The following is a 26,912-nucleotide window of genomic DNA, read 5'->3' as shown; positions in this document are numbered from 1 at the left end:
CTCACTCTATTTCTATGGTACAACAATGAACCTACTCGCAACTTCATCACCCCTGTTGAGATCAACTGGATTTTCTGCTTACATAGTATAAAGAAGTTTGTTTACATATTGGTTTCACAGTCTTATTTTTCAGGTCCTATGAGCTGCATGAAATGCCCTAATTAAAATAGGGATAGAAGTATACATATGGGCCTTTGCATTGACAGGTGAGGTAATTTTTGGCAGTGAGGGTGGGTAAGAATGGGAGAGAATAGCCTTGGTATTAATTTTTAATGCTCTTCAATTTGAAGTTGTGAAGGAGACAGTCTGGCTTTGTGTCAACTTGATTAGGGCATCTTACCGTTTTCAAACAAGTCCTTTCCGTCATAGTCCACCTTGATCAAAGTGCTCATTGAGACTTCAAAAACTTTGTTGGGATCAGCAGGAAGTTGACTCACAGCACGCCGCCTGCGTCCATATCCTAGCTGTCCATTACTGCACTTGACCTGTGGGTGTTAATTCTTGGGTTAGTATTCATCTATTATTGCATATTTAGCCCAATTATCTAATTTTAGGATTTAATAAGGAGTAGATATGGAAATTTAAACTGATAACAGCTATGTGATTAGTGATTAGAAGTTGAGTGAAGCCCTAAAAAAGAATGGCTTCTCATTAAAACAGAATTGTTGTTAAACACAAGTTACTTATTTTCTATATACATATATAATTATCTATTTTTAAATGTAAATATTTATCAGTAAGGATAGGATGCTTGTAAGTAGGAAAAAAAGACATCTAAATTTTGGTTTGTTCTATCAATTGCAAAAGGCTGTCGGAGGCTGTGTCTGCCAATGGATTGATTCTCTTACCCCTTTGCATTTATCCAAGCATACGTTAACAGTTCCTTTAAACTGAACGTATGAACTCTCTGGGAATTTGAAGGCTCGGAACTTTGCAGTCAGGAGATCTCCATCGACGGTGTTGAAGTTTTCAAAGAGGTATGGGTCCACGGAGCACCTGTGATCATGAATCAAAGAATATGTCAGGGAAACTATGGAATTAAAGTACATACTGCATCAGCTTTAAAGTTTTCCAAAATTCAGAGCATTTTTTATGAGAAGCTTTTACTTATTTATAATTATGTATTTCAAAAAGGCTTTGTTTAGATAACTGTTAATTTACTGTGCATGGATGTGAAAGGTACCTACTTGAAAATTAAGATAACCTGCGAACTGTAATTTTTATTTTAGAATGTGGTATGTTGGAACTATTTTACTTTTTGACTGATGGAAGAAAAGCGTTGACTGAAGGAATGCATTTATTATGCAGGCATGGGGAATATTGTTTCCATTTTGATGTGCCCAATCGAAACAAAATTATTTTCCACCTTCAGGGAGAGAAAATGGGGAAAACTTTCACTGAATAAATATAAAGTGTGAAATACAAGAAAAATGGAAATATTAAAATTAAAAACAGTTAAAAATTGCTAAACCTACCAAAAATTTTTATTAAATTCAGAATCAGACAAAATTTGGGCAAGTATCAGTGCAAACGATGGCTAATTGATTCATGTTAAGACTCTGAAAACATTTAGTGCTCACTGCAGTCGTTATTAATTCAGTAGGTTGATACTTACCCATTGAAGATGATGGTCTCTTCTTGAGTTTTTGTGTCTGAGACAGCCAAGTGTCCCACAAGTAGGCCATAGACAGGTGCGGAGACGGGATCCAACGAGATCTCAAGTTGAAGTGAAGCACCAGGGCTGACGCTGAGCTCTCCCGTGACTGGGCGACCTCCTTGTCTCACTCCTGCGCTCAGCAACGGCTCTGGAGCGTACTCAGTCAGTGATGTGGTTATGTCTAGGACCCTGCCACAACAAGTATGTAGTAGCAATGAAACGAATGAACCTGTCATGGTCCTTCAATGCGATGATGTGTCATATGATTGTGAAAATAATTTTGAAGCTTTTACTTATTCAGAGAATAGCAAAGTGAACAAAAAAATATTGTGAACATATTTTCATCTTATCATACCATGTGGTGATGATTTGGCCTGTTTCATGACTATGCTGCCTCTTATTTTGCATGTCCAAATTAAATTTCTGATTTTTTTCGTTCCTGATTATCTGCAGGCATAGGCATATACCTTATGATGTGTTGTACAGAACTGTTTCTTATGTAAACTCTCAGATAAAGAAAACTGTTATTCTTTTGGGCAAAGAAATGATTTGATAAGTCAGTCCATTCAGCGGCATAAAAAAGAATTCAGGTATGGAATCAGATGATTAAAATGTTTTTTCGATGCGGTATTAATGAGTGTACTTCTTGGTTTGCAAAATCAGGGTCTTTTTATTTCCTAATAAGTTGATTTTGAAGGGTATTCATCTTAAGGTTCAAAGGTTGGTGGTTCTATTGTGTGGCTTTCATATAATACAGTTGGGTTCTGTTGTTTGGATTGTAGTGTGCTAGAATTTGCTGCACAAGAAGCTCAAATGATGCCTAAATCTGTGTGGGGTTTCACCATTTATTGATTTCAGAGCTTTTAGTTAAGTTTAGAGTTATTGAACTAAGTTTTTATTGATATACAGAGAATAGGTGAAGATTTTGTCAATATTTTGTTGGCACATTGATTAAGTGGCCAAGGGAAGCAACTTTGCATGCTTCTGCCAACTTTACATGACTGCTTTTACATTTCAATCAACATCTGCTGCTGTTGACATGGGCCTTCGAAACTGGATTTTCTTTCACATTGATGATTATTTAGCACAATTTTTTCACTTTATTCTCTCTGGTTGATTTGTCATCAATTATCATGTTCCTATTTTTAACGTGAATATCCCTCGTAACGAACAATTTTAGATTTTATATGTAAACAAAGTAATCATGTTGATTATAGTGTTAAAATAACCCTCAATTTTGCCAATGTAAAGGATGCCGATTTTATTGGTATATGTACTCTCAGATTCAGGAATGGTTTGGCATGTGTAGGTAGCTTGCACAATCTGTGGCATGATGTGATAAAAATTATTAATATTGATAAAATGAGACACATTTCCCCTGATTTTATTTGCGAACAATGCATTTCATTGTTACCACATTTTCGCGTGCATCATGTGCAGCTAAGGGAGAAATAAGGAAGAACTTGACTGCATATGACTTCATGGAAAATGTTGTTATAACAACAAAACCAGTGATGCAAAAATTGAATTCATTGGAAAAGAAATTCTTATTTAACCAATAGATATATTTAGATTAAATTTTTTTTAAATGTACGTACTCAGGCTCCTTGAACCCTGCTGGTAGAACATTACGCTTACTCCTCGTCACTCCTTTAATAATGCACTTGACGAAGACAATTTCTTTGCTGGTTCCTCCATGGGAGTTTTTACTCTCCATCACAATCTTGTGGTGGTACACTCTCGTGTCCTGTGAAAGAGAAAAACACACCTCACATCAGGAATGCTGACATTTCTACTGTGAATCCAACAGTCATTATGGCATTTGCTCACCAACTTAAAATAGGCTGAAACAATTAATTAAGGTAACCAAGAAATAAAAACTTAAGCATTCTTATGTTTTTATAGCGTAGTTTTTAGCCATAATTGGGCGGCCATCATGCCTAGAAGTTAATAATGGGAAAAAAATCGATTTTTCAAGCAATTAATTTTAAATCTTATTGAAAAGCTGGAGTTATCAATAAAAATCGAAATTTGAACCTAATGTTTGATTAATTGAAAAAATCTACGGTTCTTTTTGAAAAAAATACTTAGTTCATTCAAAAAATGCCTAAGTTCATTCAAAAAATGTTTATTATGCATTCGGAAAACACTCCAAATACACATTTGAGTTGTAGAAAAAATCCCAAAAAATCCGCTCAAAGTAAATGACTAAATATTTTGGTTAAATTTTATAAACCCAGGCTCATTCGACCTTTTGGAATCACCGCTTGGAGCCATTCGACTCCATTAAAATTTAAAGAAAGATCAAATGATTGAAATACTTTCTTGATTACCGAAGTTGTGCTTTCCCATTTGACAGGCCTAAGATAAAAATATTTCACTCGGGACGTATGACGTTATTATAGGCCGGTAGCTATAGGTGACGTTGCTGAGATCAAATGAAATGGTCAAGATCGAAGCTGAAATATTTTGTATGGATCGAAGCGCGAAGATCATGGCTTTATCTCGATTTCCTCGATCTTTGACAATTAAAACTCGATTTTAATCGTAATCGATTTTTCCATTACTACTAGCATTCATGTCTATTATATTAAAGTGCATTCCTTGACGAATTCTGTGTTTGAGCTATAGAATTCCGATTTTACTTTTATTCTAATTTTTTCAATTACGTTTCTACTTCTTTAATTTCACTAAATTTTTTTCACAGATGCGTGAGCGCATAATCTCCTCATATTTTTGTTTGTGTGTCTTTGCTCTCACTTGTTTAAATAATTATTGGAAATTGGAAAGCATTTTTAATGCCAGAAACAAAACCAGAAAAGTTTCTACCAGCCATAAAATATGTTATATTTTATAATCTTTCTACAGAAGCGAAGGAAATAAATCACCTTTTTGTGCGTAATTTCAAAACTGTAGGCTAAACATTTCGAATGGGTTAACTGCTCAACAATTCAACAAAAAACAGGTCAATTATTGGACCTAGAATCTTTGAAAGATCTATCGGGGACCAATTCACTATAGGTACTTATCCCGTGACATAGTGTATCAATTGAAAATGAGGAGCGTAGTAGCCCAGTGGGAAATAGCTGGGTTGCTTTGTCCTCTTTGAATCGAAATCGATTTTGTTATTTATACGCTCCGGGATTAAATACAAGTATTAAATAATTACAATGCGAAAAGGAGGATTTTTTAAACCAAAAAGCTAAATCTTTCCTTGGAGTATTTATTTTCGGGTATTCATTGTATAACTTCGACTGGTAGACGCATAGTGGGATCCCGATGAAACTGACGTCAACCCCTGACGTACAACGCGGCGAAAACCCCTAAAATGGAGTGATCCACCAACGCAACGAAAAACTTCGAGCCAACATTCATTGTAGAAATCTCTTTTCGATCAAATCTTTGGCCGAAAAGTAAAATTATCGCAATGCTGTCATTACATTTTTAAGAATAATTCGCGGGAAAGGGCAGCACTCTAAATTTCACATTTAACATAAGAAATTGTCTTAATAGGGTGGTTTCCTATTTTATTTTTATTGCCTAAATCGAAAGATTATTACTCCTGGAGTACGCATTTAACGCTTTTAGATTTTTAAATGACGATATCTATTTTTCGCGATTAAATGAAAAGTGAAAATTTTCAAGCGCGCGAAAATGCGGCGGCTAAGTATGAATGCCGGGAAAAGTCCGTGTGACGTCATTCTGGTTCCGGCTGCCGCTGTGTGAGGCCACCTTGGTGTGAGGCTATGAGCGCCGCTGCAATGCAGGTTGCTAACAGGTAGCGCTTGGCTTAAATAAGGTTGATTAATACCAGTGGCGTAACTATAGTGGGGGGATTAGGAGGACAGATCCCCCCAAAGCCTCAGAGAAATAAAAATAATATTCATAAGTATTGTCTAGTTTAGACGTACAGTAAATTTTAAAGTAACCTTTTAATGAAACCCAAATTTTTTATTGCTAAAATGATGTAAAATGTATTTGCAGGCATGTCATTTTTCAAAAATTTTCCCAAAAGGGGGATGGGGTGGTGGGTGGGAGGTCGCCCTTCCCCATCCCCTCTCATCCATATATCACAAAGCATATTTCCAGTTACGCTACTAATTAATACCTCATCAAACGAAGGAAACTTTCCGACCATTGTCAATTTTAATAAGTGATTATTAAGAGTTGTTTCCCTGAGCTCTGTGCCTCATGCATGCATTGGTAACCTCAGACGATGTAAAACTCTTTATCTACTCGTATAGAAACTAGGTCCCTGTGACGTCACGTGGAGTGACATCGCATGGGCGCCAATCTGGCCTTTTTCAAATGAGGTTAAAATTGAACATAAACATTCGTTTAAACTGGGATTTCTAAAACCAAATAATTTGTACATTATGAACACACTAATGGTGGGTAAGGAATCGAAATCAATGCCTTTCGTTTTCTTTGATGATGGAAACTACACTATTGAGATATGCCTATTTTGATAGAGCTAGCGGTGATGTATGCAATAATGGGTCAACACAAATGATGAAAAACTAACTGATCTATGGAGTGACTAATGAGGAAGTCCTAAGAAGGATAGGAGAGAAGAGAAGCCTCATGAAAACACTGATAAGAAACCGATACAACCTAAGCGGCTATTTATTGAGACATTATGGCCTGATGAAAGCAATCGTTGAGGAATAGCTAGATGGCAAGAACGGAAAAGAATGTATACCTCGAATGAAGTATATGGAACAGTTGAAGAGGAATGTGGAAAGAAGAAATACTTAGGTGTGAAAAGATTAGTTGATAGGAGAATCGAGTGTAGAGCTGCGTCAAACCAATCTAATAGGATTGATGATGATGAATTTGAACACCAATTGTCCTAACTCAAAGTGATTCCCGATATACTCAAGTATCGTGCTATTTTTCGATATATCGCTCTGGTCCCCCCTGTGAAAGAGTCGGCAATGAGCGGGAGCCCGCACCACTTAATCACCATTGGTTGCGTCGCGGTTTGACTTGGCTGGGCATCCAATGATGAGAACCGTAACTTCGTCGCTGGAACACGTTTTATCCGTGTCACTCACCCATGTAAAAGGCAGTTTGACACAGTCGAACGATCACTGTGCGTCATGCTTGTTTGTCGTACAATCATTCATTTCTAGTCAGTATTTTCCTTCGCACGACAAAGAAAGGAATCGATTCATCGGAATGAATAAATCATTAAAATGAACTCCAGTGTGGTGGAAGGTTCAAAATTCCGTCTATAGATACGCGGAAATTATGCCGTAAAACTATTTTCAATGTTTTTGATTGTCAATTATTCGATTTTAACCTAATTTATAAGTATCGATAACTTTTGTTAATGCCCAAAAGTATACCGATTGTCTGCGGCCGATCGTTTGCGTACGATTAGTCGATTATTGATAAGTTTACCGATTATCAAAGGAAAATATTACCGAACGTAAGAGTGTAAGCTCGAAATTTACCATAATTTTGGCCATCGTATTGCATTGATAATGTTTGTCTATCAAAAATCGGCTAGCGTTTCCATAGACTATCGAAAATCGATTGGGTATTGGTGACCATCGTTTATCAAGGCCGTCTTCAGGAAAATTAGTCGGCAGGGTGGAGTATCAGAATTTTATATTGAGTTTAATGTCACTTATTTTATTAGCGTGATTTCAATCGTGCTTTACACAATAATAAGTTTCAAATTTGTTCTGTAATTTACTTTGAGCAGTGTTGAAAATTGTAAGTAGTTTATTTCACTTTCATAGCCAAAATTTAAAAAATGTATTAAAATGTAAATAATAACTTGTAATAAAAACACAGACACTTCTTAAAAAAAGTCGTTGCACTGCTAATTTTACCATGACGTCACTATTTTAATTGTCTACTATATTTTGAAATTTGTGCATAAAGGCATTATTGTTTTGCATTGTGATTAAGGTCTAGATATTAAAGAAAATAGCAGTACCTTCTGCAAATTACTCAAGTTTAACTTTATTTGAATAAAAAATCTTCTCGGAGCTGCTTGGATTAATCGGATGAAACGTGTTTGGATTTGCGGGACGGCGCTGCATTAAAAAAAATCAAATTACCAAATTAGACCCTTGGAATAAACCTGTCATCATGAATGTTTATTGTGAGATATACTAGGCTGAGATAATGGCATAAATTTTTTAAAATTTCTTTTTAAACACTTATCAGAGTGCAGTGAATGAATAGGAGAGGAAATGGAGAACTAACTCGTGATTCTTCGCCACCGAACAGTGTCACATTCAATATAATAATTTGGTGTATTATCGATTGCTTCCGCATGCCGCGAGAGTGGGGTAATCTTGACGTAAGGCTGCGTTGAGCACTCGATTCCTTCGAAAGGGCATTACATGGGACACTTGTCGAAGCAAAACAGCGTGAAATGTAAACTCCTACCATTGATAGGTTGGCATGCTCAAATACCTACTGCCTATTGCTCTGCTAATTCTCTTTCAAGGCACTGGGCGTAGTATTTCTTCATTTATGCGTGCCTTCGAGAAAACATTAGCTCTTTATTGGTTGGCTGTGGTAGGTTTTTAACAAGGACTTCCTGTTTGAGTGTATACCTGCATTACAGGTTATGTCAATCAAAATCCTTAGGTTTTCCAACAAAGGCACCTAACTTTCCATGCATTATACTAATACTATTTTGTGCTATTTCAGCAGGTTTTCATTTCTCCTGTGTTCGTTAGCCTCTAAATGACCATGCACTTTGATACTCTCAATATTTTAATTCGAATTCAATTTTTTCATGTGCAATTTTCATTAACTATGCAAATCGATGTAAGTAATTAGTATTCGTCTGAGACTAGGGGTTTGATGGAATAAAGGACTTCATGGTCTCAATCTAAGCCCAATAAAGGCGTTTCATTATTGTCGTGAGACGAAACGCGTCTTATACTTGAGGAGGATGAGTTAGATGGTGATATTATTGTTGAGTCATTTTTCGAGCAGGGGTGATTATGATGATTGTTGAGGTGCTGGTTTGCCGTCGCGCCTATCAGAGGGGGAGTTCCCAATGGCGACGTATGGAAGAAGCGGTCTTCACGTGCCACAGCCAGCCTCCTGGAGATATTAAATGAAAGCCATAGTAACCAATCAAACACTTCTTTACGCTTTTTCGAACTAACCCTGCATTTTAAGTTTCATTAGATATATAGTATTGCAGCTAATTTCCTTCGCAGAAAGCGTCATATCTAAATATCATTTTTAAACTTACCTCACCAAACGCTTCATTGATCTTGCCCCCCGATCCAGCCCCGTAAAACTCATTATATTTTCGCTTATGATCTGGAAAAGGTTATTTTGACAATTTTGAAACCGTTTCTCTATTAGCAGAAGGCTCTCCAGTGAACCGAATAAAATATAATTCCGTGTTATCTTTGATAAACAACCTGTGAAGCGGTTTTCTGATGTGGCTAAGACTATGCTTTCACATCCATTCCTCGGTAGCAGATCGAAATTAGAGCATTATCTTCTCATGGCTGTAAAATTCATTAATTTCCCAATTCCCTCAATTTTTTATTAAGCCTTGATGTGCCATGTTTTTTTTTCGGGGGCCTTCTGAGTGACGTGCTTAGTTACTAAGTGTGTTATTTCCTGGAAAACAGAACTGTTATTGTGATGGACGCGGGAAAGATTATTATCATCATCTGCTCGCCCTATTAGTTCGTGCGAGCTTACCTCTACACGTGATAATTAGTCGCCTGATTCCGTTATTCAGTCAGGGAAGACTTTTAGAAGTTGTAAAACTCGCGAGATGTACAAGGTGAAGTCTGTTCAAATACATCAAGGGTGGCGTATACTTTAGTAAACTACAATTAGTGGAATACATTTTGAAGTGCTTTAGCTCAACAGAACATCATTCACTTCGATTTTCGCAGATTTATCCCTTTAGGTAGGTATATGCCATCACGGCAATGAAAATTGGTGAAATTAAATTGTGAATATCAAAACAAAGCATTCCATACAAATGGTTTAACAACCGCCTATTAATCAACCTTTACTGATTGTCAGTGATTCTCACTTATAATCCGCCCAACCCTATACAAATGAACCTGATTCCTCGCACATGTTTGTTGTTCTGGGACTGATTTGAACGGAGATCACTCATATTGAGTGGTTTCACCGGAAGACGTCCGCAAAACTGGTTCTCTTTACACATAATATGGCTTCTGTTTGCACCTTTAGCGTGATACACCAGCACTGATTCTCCCGTGAGTCTTAAGGGCACTGTTTTGAGTGTCTCACTTCATTCATTCCAAGTTTGGAGGATAAACCCCCCCCAGAGCTCAGAGAATTTTTTAAGTTTAATCCATTTTACTTAATTGGATTGATATTACTAATAGAATAGTGTAAGGATTAATAAAATACCCCTCAGAAAGCCGTAAAATTCACCATTTTGAACCATTCATCTTTCAAATTCCGCAGTTTATTAATCTCGCACCTACCGCTTATCCTGGTGGGTATTCCATACCCACACACACCCCGCGGTATTAGTTGCACCTAAACCCCCCCCTCCCCCAGCCTTAATTCCTAGCTGCACCCCTGTACAGTAGGATAGTGACATAATGACAAAATAATTTGCTTGTTCGACTATGTCTCATTATCCGACACATGTTTCCATTAGCTTTGTATTTATCAATCTTCTTCTTCAGTTAGCACCCATGAGGCTTATTTTTCGCTCCTTGCCATTCTTACCATGTCCTCCGGCATCTTCTCCAACTGGCAGCATGATGCTGTGCTCATATATTGATTGATGTATGCAAGTGGTGATCTTAATCTTATGTCTCTTCTTTCTATCGTCACTTATTTGACTCTTGCGTGTAGGCTATCATATCTGTTCTTTTTCTTAGGCTATTCATGAAGATTTTTCTTTCTCCAACTCTTCTGAAGACTTCCTCTTTCCTTACATTATCCACCAAACTGAAGTTAAGCACTATTCTGCAACACTAAGCCTCAAAAGCCATCGACTTTTCCTTTTCCACCTTTTCGATTGTCCATGCCTCACTTACGTATTATGAGACACTCCAAGCATACGTCTTCAATAGTCTTTTCCTTATGTTAAGGTCTATTTTTCTAGGGGTAAATATCAATGCATGAACTTATGGATACTTTTTGCTCGTAATGCTAAGTATTATGTTGGTACGTAGTTACTTTCTTCGGGTAATCGGGACTTTTTTCAATACCCAGTTCATGTAGGTACTTTAAATCTTACAAGAGCATTCTGAGGAGGTACAATGGAGAGTAGTTTAACCAAATGAATTCACAAAATGGATCCCAGCATATTCGAAGCGGATCGGGATGTGTTCACAGCTAACGAGTAGCTTTATTTTCAGTAGTTCATGAGTCTCTGCAGACCTTTTAATGCCTGCGTCTAGCTGAACTATAATTATTGACTTCATAATAAAATGCAACGTTATACAATTATTGCCGATGTTTTCTCTGCGTTAAGGGTCTAAATCAACGTTCTGGATTCATAATCGAATGTTTTCAAGTCCCAACTACTGCGGGCAAGGGACTTTTTTTTACAGATGTGTTGGGACGCTTCTTGTTATCAAATTACCGACCATCCGAGTTGAATCTACATACTTAAGCGGCAATTTCGAATGTTTTTTGTTATTCTTGTGGTCGGAGGTTCTGGCGTAGAAAATAAGCCAATCCGAAGAAGAGAAAATAAATGAAATTAAGTGGTTATTTTTTGTAAGGTTTCTGATAGCCGTGATTGTTCCGACAGCCCCAGGTCCTTTTTCCCTGGAAGGAGCCACACGCTGCGCCGAAACCATTCATTTGTAATTCGAAAAGAGGACCTCCCTCATGTTCATACGGGCTAATAATCTTTTTTCTCAGTCTCAGCCGGCACGCACGCTGCTTCTCTTTCGTTCGGAAAGCCTTGTTATTTATTGTAGCGTAGCAGGAGAGAGCCGCGACTTCAGGGAATTTTAATTTTTTGACGCAGTAATTGCTTTTATTCATCACAACAACTCAAATGGTAATTTCACTCATACATTTACGGTTGTCCGGCGGGATTACTAGAATCATCATCATAATACATCCTGAATTCTTGGCATCTTCAGCGCTTTTGAGATTAAAAAAAAAACGTGAAGTGAGGCCGTGGAACACTTGTTGAATGGGGCATCTACGTAATACTCCGCTAGCCACCTCTGAGGTATTTGGCAGGGGCTGTACAATAGGGTGGGCCGAAAAAGGTTTTTTTTCCTGATCAAATTTTCCCTATGCGGGAAAGTTGCAAAATGATATAAGGATCTCGCACACACATTTTTTTCAAATCGGATGATATTAACCAGTGCCGCCCGAGCTCTAAAGTTTAAAATTTTGCGATAAATCAGTCTGGTTTCAGAATCAAACGGCTATGAAGACGAATTTTATGAAAATATGGGATAATGGATAATATTAAAGAGTGGATATATGTTTATAGTTTATAAAAATGAAATTTGAAGTTTATTTGACAAAATCTATGGTTCAAACTATGTCTATGAATTAACAACAAAATTAGGGTGTAGACCACCCGCAAAACACAACTCATTTTTGCCTACATTTCTAAAATTCCATTTTAGGGGCTAAATCGTGGATAAAATAATATTTATTTTGAGTGAATTTAATTTTTTAGCAAATAAGTCATTATATGGTAGTAAAATCCCACAAAAAGTAATAATAAGGTAAATTATTTTACATAAATATCAATCATAATGACGAATAACGTACCTGTGGACCTATTTTCAACAAGAAATTCAGCCAAGGCTGAAAAAGGACAGAACCTGAGCACCAAGCATTTCACTAAGTAGCTCTCTGCTAGTCTCGTGAAGAATACAGTTTACAAAGAAAAGGAAAGTACAGTGTACAAACATTAGCAAGCAAGAGTACTTGCACACCACACCGTCATAAAAATAGTGCGCATAGTAAAAAAAAGTCGTTTGTTTTCATGCAAAGGCAAAACTTGAAAACGGTTTGTAATACATAGAGCAAACCATAAAACCATAAGGCAAAAAATAAAGACGTTTCATGAATCGATACACCCTCACTATCCTTGATTTTAAAACGAGAAAAGAATAACATTTTAAACGCTTCTATTTTGTAAAATTGGAATTGTAGTTGGAAAATTGGATTTTTTTAAAATGGCAAGATCCTTATTTACTGGTAGATTCGTGATAATCATGAGAAATGAGGTGATGCGCAGACAGCTTTTCTTTCTCTTGGAAGCAGCTCTTATCAATCGTTTCATATCGCAGGCCACGGCTTCAGAGATGTAAGAGTGGATACCTATTCGGCGAAACGTAGTAGTGGAAATGTCGAGGACTTTATCCCGCTGCCAACCAGGACGGCAATATTTATTTTATTGCATTAAAAATTGCAAGTTTTCATGAGAACGATAAATCGCTATCTAAGGTTGTGTAAAGTCGGCCGCAGACTATAATTGTTGGGAAAACTAAAATGATTTCGGGGCGTACCAATGCCCCTAAGTATAACTGACTTCATGGCTGCATGATTCTCAGAGCGTGATACTTATTCAAGGGCGCACCCAGGATCAAAACTAGAGGGGGGGGGGGGCAAGCAATGGTTGTTCAAGTTATAGGTAAGATTTAAGCAAGGAAAAGGTGAATGAAACCAACACTAAGGAAACTGTAACAGCTCCTTATTACTTTATAAAATAATTTGCTAGAAAAATATTACTTTCCTTAAAGACATTTGCGATTTTTGCTTGTAGGGGGGGACAGCTGCCCCCTCCTGCCCCTCGCTGGGTACGCCCATGTACTTATTGTCAGTCTTAAATATTATTATTGATATATTTTAAAGTATTATTATAATATCCTGGGATGTACTTATTTAAAAGAGTTAAATTTGGTGTCAAACGCCTCTGAAAGAAGGAGCGCTTATAACATTTCCCATGCTGCTAAATCATATTTTGTATTGAATATCTGAGAACTGTGTCATTTAGTAACATCTCTTTGTTACATGACACTCAGAGTACTGTGGTTACATTTACTCGATAAGAGCCAATTTTACAATGACTGGTTAGCGCTAACCTTATGGTGATGGAACCGTCAACTTTACCTGGCGGTGGCTGAAGGTTCCGGCTAGCTTGAAGACGTAATATCTTAAACAGAAGCTAACGAGAACTTTCATCCACCTCTAGTTGAAGCCAAAGGCTTTATCATATTATGGTTAGCGTTAACTAGACATTATAAATCCGTCCCTGAGCCGCATGTATTTGCATTCAGAATTGTGATGAAGATGCTCTTGAGTGTCGGGTTCCGTGGATGTGCCTCGCGTGATGTTACCAAGGCGCGGATAAATGTGTGGCTAATTATATCCGCAACCCCCTGGGCATAACGACCTTGATCAATGAAAGTGCCTGAACTTGCTCGGCGAGGGGTTGAATTCCTGGGATGTGCTCGGCTTGGCTGCGATTTCATGAAATTGATGACTTCCCGGAGAGGAGTGCACGCCTTTGAGTCACTCCTTCACGAGTGACTCCCAACGCGGGCAGGGCGAAGTGAATGGCGACAGAAAAAAGGGACTCAAAGGCTACTTTACAGAAAAGAAATTACTATAAATATAAAAAAGATTAACGAGAAAATTAGCTTCACAGCTTCTACACCTGTGTACTACCCCGAAAGCCGTATCTACTGGCTGATGTCCCTAAAATAATATAAACTTCCTCGAAATCATTCAATGTTACATTGCCCCTCTTAATTACACGTTTTCTCTCTTAAGCTCAAGATATATTTTGCACCCCTCCCTTGAGCTTTATTCTGCATCCGCTACTGGTATGCCCTTAGCAGTTTCTAATGAGTTGTGTAGCTTCCCTTTGTATTTTATTAAGTTCACGGATAAGTCTTTTTTTGCTCTGGATCCCATGCGCTCCCTGCATATTCAAGAATCGGTCGGACCAGTGCGAAATAGCACCTTTCTTTTACTTCTCATCCGAAAATCTTCCCACAAAACACTTGACGAATCTTAGCTCAATCCGAACTCTGCCACTAATATTTCTTACGTATGTTCCCTACGATAGGTTCGAAGCTTCGGGGTGAAAGAAAATATTATAGCAAATATTAGCGAGGGCTGGGCGCCATCTATCAATTTTCTGCAGAACCATCAACAGCTAACAGCCGCAAATAAGGTATTGAAAATGGTTCGAGTTGTTTCTTAGCCTAATCGATTTCTTTTCCGGAGATTATTCCTCAATTTCGTGTAGGATTCAATATGCCGGTAACTGTATTCAAAACTTCACTTCATCTCCTGCCTTGTCGCTTCAGCCAATTTCCGTCATGCAGGTTCCAGAAGTCACTGAAATTCACGAGGACCGAATGTCCGTCAAATTCATTTTCGGAGAGTTCTGACCTTTGGATTTGTCTCCATTAATCAATCGCTCGTCATTCGGACCAATCAGAAAAGTTTAAAAATGACTTTTCGATGACAGTGGAGGGCACAAGATAGAAGTGCGGGTAGGTTGACTAACTGCCAATAAATATGGTCATACCACGATATTTTTTACTGAAATATACACGAACAATAATTTGCATGACGGACTGTTACCCCTTACCGCAGCCGTGATCTCGCGTATAATTCATTCATCTATATCTATATAATACCCTTCTCTTGGGTGTTTGGCAGGGGTTGATCAATCACTAGCATTCAGAATGCTAGAGGATTCCCTCACTCAAACTATAAGGTCATCAAAATGTTACGCGTGACAACGTATACTTCCACATTTATGCAAGGGCAAAAATTGCCTACTACTTTCGAAGGCAATTTTCCCACGAAACTAGAAATTTAACTAGTATAGATAACTGTTCGGTTTTGTGTGTTTTTTATTGTCCATGTTGAGGTGCGTCACCTCTTGGCGTTGCCACAAAACTCTCGGTTTTGGTTTTTCGTTTGTTTTTACACCGTGGGCGGGATTGATTTTGTGTCTGTGTGAGTCTTCGTGTAAACGTGGTTCAGAATAAATCGAAAATCAAGAGTTTAAAGAGATTCATCGATCAGGTTGCCTGCAGCATTAGCCCACGGATGGTGTGTGGTATACGAGGCTCAACTTGGTGTCGTGGCACAAGCCATATCTGGTAATAGTGAAGTCCGTAGCTCAAAACCATTGCAGTCCACTTAAAAAATATAAAATTACCCTTCGGCAGTGATCAATCACCATAGCCGGATTTAGGTGGGGGGCACGTGCCCACCAGACGCTTAAAAAAAAAATTGACAAAATTTTTAATACGGCTGTCATTACGTTCGTTTTGTTTAGTGTATTACGGAGACTCAATCATTTAATTTCATATAAATAACTTTCATATTAAAATAAAGAGAATATTTGGTACAGTGATTGTTGGGACTTTTTTTAAATCTCAAGTATGAGAAGATGGTTTGCTTGTCAGACCCTTGTACCCCCCCATAAAAAATCCTGGATTCAAGTTTTAATCTCATAATCACCGCCCTTAATTTCTGTATACAATATCTATAATTCGCCATAATTTGCAATGCGAAATTTAGCCGGTCTCAGAATTTTAATTTTTAACCCTTTCTAACCCAGAGCTGTTTTTGGGAGAAATCAAGTTTCAAGAATTTTCATTTTGAAAACTTGAAAATTTTATGATAATTATCCTGGCAGCTTAATATTTCGTCATTAAAATTTACGCTACAAAATAGTAGGTAGTTTAGATATCTCCTCAATAGAGCTGAAAGTTTAAACATTTTTGATGTTGCTTAGAAGCAGGATTGGGTTATAAAGGGTTAAGAAAATGATACACCAAGAATGCCAATTCAACGTGCTCTCTTGTCAATAAAAATGAAACAAAGAAGCATCCTATATAAAAAATCAATCAGTAGAAAAACAAAACAACAAAGTGATGCGCTGGCGCAATATACAGCAAGTACTTTGGTTATTTTGCATTGAATGAGATGCTGCCAAGTTAGTAAAATTTTCAAATGATAAAGAAAAGGGATCAGTGGGGATAAATTCGCGTAGATCCGTTGAGCTGGATTAGAAAACATCTTCGATGGACGCCAATAAATCACGAGAGGTGATTGGGGGAGAGAGAAGATGGGAGAAAAGTCACGAAGCATCTCTATGGTGAGTGGGAGGGGGAGGGAGGTCTATGGGGGTGACTCACGAGTATTTTTATCGTCAGGGGTCGACAACCCTCTGCACGGCTATCCTCGCGAAAGGAGACGAATGCCATCTTCCATTCTAGGCCGGTCGTCTTTTTCGGTGAAGTTTCTTTCGTTTGAAATTTTCAGATTAATCAGAGCTGGCGCTTTCTATGGGGCGATACTTTGTTTGAACAGCATAAGCGAATAGTAGTTTTGGCGAATCATACAGTTCCTAGGGTCGCTACTTCGCAATCGTGTGCCATATGTTGAAATTGTATCCTGCTTTGCGAAAGGTTTGTTTGATTTCAATCATTACAGTGATTTTGACGCTGTCGTGTGGAACCAAGTTGATGAAGGGACTGTGTTGGATTTCTTTGAGGAATATGAAATTGCTCATGGCCCGGCTACGTATTGCAAGCCTTGTTTTCAGCTTTGAAATCGCCATCGTGTGGGACCACCCGACTGGAACATGGTGTATGTGGACAACTACAAGATATGGAGTGACAACCAAGCCCTCTCGATAACCAACAATACTTACAAGAAAGCCTACCGGCGAGAAACTGCCTTACGTCATGCTATTCGGTCATAACAAACCGTAGGATAACCCTGCTAATAGATAGATAACCGGCTTCAGTTCCTCTTTGGAAGTTCCGAAGTGCATGTCGTGTGTTTTGGTGTCGTGAGAGCAGTTAACGAATTTGATTTTTGTGAAGAACAAAGCGTGCGCGCCAGTGATAAAATTGGCTGAGTCGTAACAAATATGTTTTTTTGTTTAGTCGATGGAGAAAGTCAAAGCCAGTGATGTCTTATGAGAAGTTAAAATTGTCATTTAAGAAGTGGGCCCATAGGATTTCCGGGTGAACTCGCGTTGCGTGAATTCTTACCGGGTTCTCCACTGATTCGGATTTTTCATGGCCGATGTTTCGATGCTGGACTAGTGGATTGCTATCAGGGCGGATGAGTGTACTGAGGTTTCCGATCGCCATAAGGCAGATAATAATCAGACTCATCTACCCTCTTGACGATGAGCGCGTCGAGCATCGAAACGTAGGCCATGGAAAACCTGACCCGGTGGAGAACCCGATACGAATTCCTGCATTGTGATTGAATGTTTTCAGTTGGTCAGGCGTGTTCCTGAGGATGGCCAAGGAAAGAAGAATGGATTTCGGTCATTCAGAAGAAGGTAAGATTTATATCTACGTTCTACATAATGGCCTGCAAGCCACCTCTGGGGTGATCAATCACCAGCATGCAAGAGAATTCCCGCATGGACACTGCTCGGTCCAAAAACGTTACGCATACTGACAAATTATACTACCACATTCATGCAAAGGCAAACTTTGAGAACTAGTCATTGAGGTAATCTGCCAGTAAAGCTAGAACAAACAAAACATGGATTTGTCGTAGGAATTACTAGTAATTGGCAAGTTATGTCTCTTCATGAATGTGCATGTATATTTTGCTCATATGTGTAGTATTTCTGTGACCGTGCGGTGTGCATGTGGCGGTCCTCTTGCATGTTGCATGTTGGTGATTGGTCACCCCCTGCCAAACACCCTAGAGGTGGCTCGAAGGGTATCATGTAGATGCAGAAAATATGGTGTTGGAAATTATAAGAAAATTCAGAAACATGCATTAAGGAATACGAATTGTACACTACAACACAACGTTGGCCCTTTAAGCGGGTCGGTAAAGGTCGGTCGGATATTATCTAAAATGAAACTTTAATAAGTCAATATCCTTTACAATTATCGACTATGGAGAAGTTGAAGTGGACGGAGAGGGAGAGGAACGGCAAAGTGCTAGACATGGTGGTTGAGGAGAGGAAAACTCTAGAGGATGAACGGAAGAGATAGAAAAGGCTTGTTTTAGTGGAGAGTCATTGCAGATATTGGTAACAGGGTTGGAGGAAGGAATGGAAACATATAGAATGAAAATAAACGTTAAGAAGACTAAAGTGATAAAAGTGAGAAATGTAGATGGTATGAGGGTGAAGACAAAAGAAGGTGAAATACAGAATGTGAGAACCTACAGCTACTTGGGGACTTTGATAAGTGAAGACTGGAAAAGTATAGGAGAAATAAAAAGAAGGATAGGAATGGCGAAAGAAGTTTTCAAGAAGAAGAAAAGAGTCTTGTGTAACAAGGCACTAGAGTTAAATTGAGGAAGAGATTGATGAAATGCTATGTCTGGAGTGTGTTTATGTATGGATGTGAGACTTGGACGATGGGGAAGAGAGACAGGGAGAGGATTGGGGCGTTTGAGATGTGGGTTTGGAGGAAGATGGAGGGAATACGGTGGACGGATCGAGTTAGGAATGAGCGAGTGTTAAATAGGATAGATGAGAAAAGAATATTGATGGAAAAAATAAATCAAAGGAAGGGAAACTGGCTGGGACATTCGATGAGAGGGAATGGAATTTTGTAAGTAGCTTTGGAGGGAACGGTGGAAAGGGTCAGAAGAAGGGGAAGGAGAAGGCCGAAGTTTATTGACAACGTTAAAATTGGAAGATATGGAGACTTGAAGGAGATGGGCGGAGACAGGAGGGAATGGAGACAGCATTGGCCGACGGGCAGAACACCACAAGATGATGATGAAGTGGAGGGGACAGAGGTGGTGATATACCGAGAATACGGAAAATAGTGAGAATGATAGAGGATTGTTTTAGTGGAGAACGGATGGATCGCAATGCGCTTATCGTTGCGTGGCGGACATTTTTGAAAACAAACAAAAAAGCTCGCGAAGTAGCAGCGTGAATCGACCTTGTACGGTACGGACGGGCGGTGGCCTCCTCTGTACGCAGTTATAGGTTTGTTTCCTTTGCGATTGACTTCGATGATCCAGCATGCGTCCTCTCTTTGAGGCATTCCTTCCACTCTTTTCGGTTTGAGTTTTCCCACGATGCTCGCGCAACCGACACAGGAAGACAACCTCACAGCGATCGTTGTCATGGCGATGAAGTTAGGTGAAATTGCACTTACGGCAAATTCCCGCTGCCTTGACGATCGTGTATCGAACGTAAAAGGGTGGTTTTGTGAAGGGGGAAAAAGAGATGTCTTATTATCGGCAGGGCGAGCTTAGTGTGGTTTTCCGAAGAATAGCCGCGAAAGACGATCTTCATGAAGCAATTTAGTGAGTATACGGGTGGCGCAGAGCTTGTGACTTATGGACGCTAGCATCACCATCACACGGATAATTACGAGTATTTTTTTTCAATGTTATTAACTTTGGTTTGGATGAGGCAATGCGGCGTGTTTTTCTCCACTCATTCCCTATAAATGAGAGTGTTGTATATATGAGAGTAATGTATCAATTTCTACAGCAGGCTCCGCGCGGATAACATTCTATTTTGAAATCATAATCTCACTCACGGATGTTTTTTTATGGACAACTACAAACTCAAAACATCATAATTATGACTACGGCGACAGCATAGTAGACACACAAAACACACAAGTTAACGAGAGATATTATTGTTATCATCACCATCATTGCATTGTTACAAGTAGGTCATTGGCCTGGTGGTAGTATGAACATACGATGCAAAAAGAGATTGAAAACATCATAAAGAAACCCTTGTTCCCCCACCTCTTCAACTGATTTTTAAAAATATGTAATATTTTATTCGGGAAGGACTCAAATAGTTCTGCTGGTATGTCGTTCCAGTCCCTTGTGGTCCTATTCAAGAAGGAGAACTGCTTCGCATTCGTCCTTTGCGATCGGCACTTTATCTTGAACTCGTGATCATTTTTTCCAACAACAATAAATCAATAAATGAAAGCAATCTAAATCTATGGTACTGCTTTAAAAATAAGGTAGCAACTGGTCACTATCGAAACCAGATTACAATACCACAAATACAAAATTCCTGCTATTCTATCATCAATTCAAATTGAGAACACTGTACCTGCACTCTGTAGATTGGTAACTTTCCGTTATTGTGGAATGGGTGGTGGTGTGAGCCACGGGAGAAGTCCTTGGAATAGTTTTCAAATTGAATTACCCTTTCATTTATGAAAGGCCTTAACGGGACGGAGTTGGCGGTACCTTGATATACTACCTCTCACTAGAAAATCAATTGTTCGTAGAAAAAAATACCTAATCATGTATGTATGGAGATCTAATGGCCTTTTTAGAATGACTGGAATTTCGCACGAGGCAAAATTTGACACGAACGAGGTGAAATCTTTTCGTAACTAACAATCATCATCATTGATCAGCAATCCTAAGATTGGTTTGAAGCAGCTCTCCACTCAATTCTCCGATCAGCCAATCTTTCCACATCTACATATTTCTTGTTAGGTTCAGGTAAAAAGTGGAATAAAAAGGGTGAGGTATTGCGTGATCAACGAAATATATTTGGGACTTCACGACTTCACCTTGTTACATCACACAACTATCACACCACGTCAACTGACGGCAACCATTGTAGTGCGGGAAAAAGCGTTATAAGAAACAAAACAAGAATCAAAAATAAGTTGCAACTAATTAGCATATAAAGAAAAACAACTGCCAACGCAACACTTCTGACATATGTTAACATTTCTTCTCTTTCACATCTTTATTTGCCTATTCCATATATTTTGTTCGAGGTCTTCCTTTTCTGTTCTTTCCATCCACTTGTCCATCGACGATTGTCTTCATCAGACCATCATGTCTCAAGATACGGCCTACAAGGTTTTTCCGTCTTCTTCTTAAGGGTTTTCATGTGGATTTTCTTCTCTCCTATTCTTCTTAGCACTTCCTCATTACTTACTCTCTCGACCCATGTGCTTTTTATCATTCTTCTCTGGCACCTTATTTCATAAGCCTACACCCTTTATTTCTTCGCTAATGTCATTGTTCATGACTCTCTTCCGTAGAGAAGTATACTCCAAATGTAAGCTCTTGTAAAATATTTCCTAATGTATAAGCTATGAAAATTTCCGGTTACTGTTAATTTAATTAAATCAACTGAATGTGGCGTGACTTGGTGGAACAAGGAGATATTTATGGTTGAATGAAAAAACACAGTGCAGTCCCATAAACTTTATGGTGCCGTCGACTAGTTTCCACGGCAATAGCATCAATATCTTGTTTATCTTGAGAATGGCGCTATAGCCCACGGAAGTAGTCGACAGCACCATAAAGTTTATGGAACTGTACCTACTGTGTTTTTTTATTCATCCAAGAAAAACGTTTAATTGACATCCGTTAGTAATGCGCATTTCGAATTCAGAATGGGGTGCTGTTAATACATTCTCCATTTCACTCTGAAGCGTGCTTACACTGAATTTAGCGTAAATATGAACTAGAGCGACTTTCGGCATTTTTCAATTAGGCCGAAAGAGGGGAGGAAAGTAATGAGTGAAGAAAAATGAAGTGAAGGGTGGTTTGACGGTTGTGGGGTAATGAGCAGAGGGTGAATCATCTTGAAGAAAAGTGAAGGGTATGAGGGGAAAACACTTTCATTCAGAAGGTCAACAGTATCGCAGAAGAAACAGATATCGCTCTTATTTTCCTGGAAACAAACTGATCCTTAAACACTCAATATAGGAACGTTATTGGTTAAAAATTGTAATTGCGCAATTTTTATTGAGCGATTAACCATTCGCATGCAAGCGAATTCCTATTTTTATATGTAAAAGTAACGATGTTCCGTCTTTGGCTGGCATTGGAGAAGAACGGTTACCCGGAGCAGACCATAAACAGTGACCGCAATCACGTCACGATCCGATGGTTCTCTTAACCTCACCGAACGCACTGAATTCCTAACTCAGAGGCCATTTTGCACTCTGATGAGGCTTTTTCTTACACTTTTATTCACTTTGATGTTACCGTCATTTCCATAAGTCTTTGAGCTCATGTACTCCACTCTTTGAGTGAATGAGTGGGACCAAATTTAATAAAAATATTGAGGGTCGGCAAATTCGGAATGCAGTTCTTTTACACATTTCCCAAGTCATAGATGGATACGTGAGCATTGAAGATTTTATCATCCGTAATTACGCATTTTCAAAAACTTATTTCATCCTGAAATTTCTAGAGTTAGCGTGAATACCCTTACAGAGTATTCTCCCGATGTATACCATCGCATTTCCTCTTGATTATAACTCGGGGGTGTTGAAACCGGCCGATGTTGTACCAAATAAAACCATGTAGAACAGAAAAAGATTTCAATATACGAGTTTCTCGTATTTATTTGACTTTGTGCAAGTGTCAAAAATTAAGCTCTCAAGAAATTTGAGATATTATAATCAACGTATCTTACCCTACAGTAAGCTGATATTTATATTGCATAGAAACAAATAAACAGAATGATTTAAAATGCCATTCTCTCCTCGTACTATTAAGGATATGAACGGTCTCTCGAAAACCATAATTAATGGAGTCACTCGCTTTGACGATTGAAAGCATACTTTTATATTTTCTTTATTCCGACTATTCATGTATTTACTCTAGAAATTAATAACCATTGCCATTCTTTCCCTTTGAATGAACGTGGAAAAATATTTTGTTATTATGCGTAGTATTTTAATGACCGTGTGGTGTGCATGTGGTAATCCTAATGCATGTTGGTGATAGATCACCCCCTGCCAAACACCTAGAGCTGATTCGCAGGGATTAAGCAGATACAGATATTCTTTGTTGCACTACAAATTTCATGTCTGCCTGTTTACGAATTGAATTAAATTGAGGAGCCGGGTTTAATTGGGATAGAATGTAAAGATCCTCCGTCAACTGGAGTGCACTGAATTTGGTGTTTGTTTTGAATTGCAGAGTTATGGTCGACCATTCCAAGCGTATCTCTCCGGCGTGGAATGTGTCAACAACAAGTTGCCTAGACAACGAGAGAGGGAGCAGCGGGGTCACGGATCTTGCGGTCGATCCGTTATATGCCGTACTGTTATCGCATCGATTGTTTCCAAGTTGTCTCCGAAGTAAATCACGTTTTCATTAATTTACACCAATAGGAGTGATCAGTCCTCCCCAAGACCATGAGTACAGGATGGCGGTGGCCCCTCTTTGCTCAGACTGAATAATTTTCCAGCTGAATTCAACCCCCCCGAAACTTTTTTTTAGCTTTCGCCAAAATTATTATGCGATACAACGTTTGAGATCGAATTATCATTTGCATGAAAACTTGTAATTATTTTATCACAGCAACTTAATGCAATTTATCCAGCTTCGATGGCCGCGAAATAGTGTTCTTAATTATACAAAACAATTGCTTTCCCTAATGAAGCATGTAACTATTTAGTTTAACGGAAATATGATTATATGAATAAATACTCAGCGATCCAATTCAGTGAAGCCAACGAATGTGGTACGCAAACGAAACACGAGAAGTCACCCAAATTAATTATGGATCCATAATATGAAGTGTAAAGTCAAAAGCGTAAAGTCGTAAAATCAAAATTAGATTAATTATCGTATCGTATCGTGTGCTTCATAGAAATTGGCTTGGATATGTCGTAATACGATCCAGCGAGTCGAGAATCAACCGTGAATCTTAACTGAAAGGCACATTATAAACATCTTGCATTACACTGTCAAGCAGTTTTCTTCTGCTGTTGATCTGCCTAAGGACGAAATAACTCCAGGATAAACATGGGAGGTAGGTTTTTACAAAGAAGAGTATACCTTTTAGGCTTGTAAAATTACGACTTAAACTCTTTCCGCCCGAAATTACTTATGTTTGTTTTGATCAAGGGGACTCCGTGAAAGGAGGCCCAAGAACATGGCGGCGAAGCGTTATATCTGTTGTCGTTTCGCGCGTATTTATTTGGCGGCGCCACTAGTCAACTGTATCTCGCGCAGTGTGACTTTCGCCATTAACCGTAGTGGATGTGATCTTTTTTCTTGAAAATAGTCTCGCATACTTTAAATTTGTGGGTTATATGATTTATTGGCTCACTTACATATCACTGCCGTGTATTTCCTCGTGAAAAGTGGATATAGTTGACTGGTAGCGCCGCTAGTGGCGATTTTGTAATTTTATTTTAATGGGCGCGGAGCGACAACAATTCTGGCGGCGGACTTAAAAATCCAGTATGTGATATTCGTGGTTTTGATTTTTAATCATTCTGGCGGGCATTTTAGAAATTGGCGTCAATGACTGCAGCGACGCCATTGTTGTCTCGAATTGTCTCCCATTTGTCTGTTGAATTTGGGCGTTGACATCTGAAGATCACTCACCGTTAAGCTGTTGTAGACTCGCGTCACTCCACACCGGAAGACGTCCTTCAGCGGTAACCGGAAGGTGGCCTTCCCCTCCTCCAGAACTGGCTGGCAAGACTCATCTGCAGCGAAGGAAAAAGAGCAATGGCTGAATGGATTGATGGAATGAATCTGATTTAATGGCGTGCGGTAACCAGGGGAAGGCGATTCACATGTTGATGAGCTTATGATTCGATGACAACGAATGCAGCACATTCAAAACCTGGAATGTACGTCATGATGATTGTAATAGCCAAATTACATCGCAAATATCATGTATAAGTCAAAGTAAAGATCCGTATTCGCCCTTTGATTTCTTAATAATGAAAAACAATTACTTTTCCTAATTAGGCATGCTACTATTTAGTCTTATTAAACCGGAAATGTGATTGGCTAGGGGAGACCAATCACCAGCTTAACTGCAAGGGGACACCCACAGGGTGCCAAAAAATTGCCAGCGGTTTACAATTTCTACATCAAGTTCATGATAGCTTAGAACAATGGAAAAATAAAAACATTCAATGTGTCGTCCTAGCGACTGACGCCATTAATTCTATTGATCGAGATACCGTTGCTATTCGAAATAATGTGGGAAAAAATACAATTTTATTTCTCTCTGTTTTGCTGTCCATTTCATTCATTTTCTTCTCGTGATTATGTCGGCCATATTAAGACGGTAATGGAAGGGTTTTTTTTTAACATCGGTTTAGAAAAACTCTTCTTGTAATATTTTTGCATAGTGCAATTGAAGAAACTACGGGTAAAATGAGTTCCGTTTTTTTTTTAACTTCTTAGGCTACTCGAAGTTACATAACTCGCCACTTGGAATCGCATCTCATACACAGTCTTACGCGCGGCACGAGGGAATTGCACCTTCGATAGCGTTGAACTCTGCGGGAGCGCGTATTTCCAGTCTTAAAGGGCCATAAAAAATACACGCTCAATTGCGTCTGGACATGCGAATTGCTTCTAGTGGAAGGAGCCAGCGGCGGCAATAACCCTTCGAGTCATTTCGTTACCAATGATCTAACCACGGAGGTAATTGTCGGCTGAAAGTCTCAGTAACGGGGAAAGTTATGTTTTAAAAACGTGTCCACGACCCAGATTCAGTGATAGGAGGCGAGTGAAAAGTTACGCAACTTGGTGAAAGGTTTTTAGAATCGGAGCAGTGTGTGTTTGTAGCATAGCAATGGTGAGTGTATCATGCGAAAGGCTGCTGCTGAAGTCGAAATCCTGGTTTACAAGCCTCAATTTGACTGCTCATCATCATGATCAATCCTAAGATTGGTTTGACGCAACTCTCCACTCAATTATTCTATCGGCTGATACTTGGTCACCCTCTAATTCTTATGCTATACACCCTTCATCAATTGCTCTTCATATCTCAATTGTATATTCGGTGGGGGGGGGGGGGGGTGGCAGGATTCCATGGCACCTCCGGAGTAAATAAATAAATAAATAGATTAAGAAAATATTTATGCACCGTATTCTGAATTATTTTAATGGATGATGAGCGATGGCATGATATTATAATTATTAGTGTATAACATTGTTCAATAACACTGGTGTCCAACCAGCTAATCCGAACTAATTGGAACCGATCCATGTTCTGATTACTTGCTAGTTCTGATTAGTCGAAATAATGGTAAAAAACGGGTTTGAAACGAAAAAATGAATCGCAGCCATAAGCAGTGCATAGGACCGCGTTAATGAACAATGCCGTCCTCGCTTTAATCCCCTTCTTCGACGCACAACGTTCACGCCGACTATTCTCACTGACAAGAAGAGTATATTTCTCACTCAATGAAAAAATGTTGTTGCCAAGCCTGTTAATTCAATGGTTATTTCATTTATTACTCTAGTAGTACTTAACCATACCCTTAACTTGGTCCCTGATACCAGAAGTGACTATTGGGAGTTAAAAATTTTCCATCAG

At 38.8% G+C, this 26,912-nt stretch overlaps 1 protein-coding gene across 1 annotated transcript in view; it reads right to left on the bottom strand.

Moving 5' to 3' along the window:
- LOC124169460 overlaps positions 1 to 26,912 on the bottom strand; it is a 72,951-nt gene that overhangs the window by 4,028 nt on the left and 42,011 nt on the right. Inside the window, exons 3-7 of the mRNA XM_046548075.1 lie at positions 24,956 to 25,059; positions 3,256 to 3,404; positions 1,616 to 1,846; positions 849 to 996; positions 341 to 485 (exon numbers count right to left, since the gene is read on the bottom strand). Coding sequence (XP_046404031.1) covers positions 341 to 485; positions 849 to 996; positions 1,616 to 1,846; positions 3,256 to 3,404; positions 24,956 to 25,059 — 777 coding nt within the window. The remainder of the gene's footprint in view (positions 1 to 340; positions 486 to 848; positions 997 to 1,615; positions 1,847 to 3,255; positions 3,405 to 24,955; positions 25,060 to 26,912) is intronic.

Source organism: Ischnura elegans, chromosome 12 (genome assembly GCF_921293095.1).
Source record: "Ischnura elegans chromosome 12, ioIscEleg1.1, whole genome shotgun sequence".
NCBI lineage: Eukaryota > Metazoa > Arthropoda > Insecta > Odonata > Coenagrionidae > Ischnura > Ischnura elegans.
Note: the sequence above shows the minus strand (reverse complement) of the source record. Positions and strands in the feature narration are given on the sequence as shown.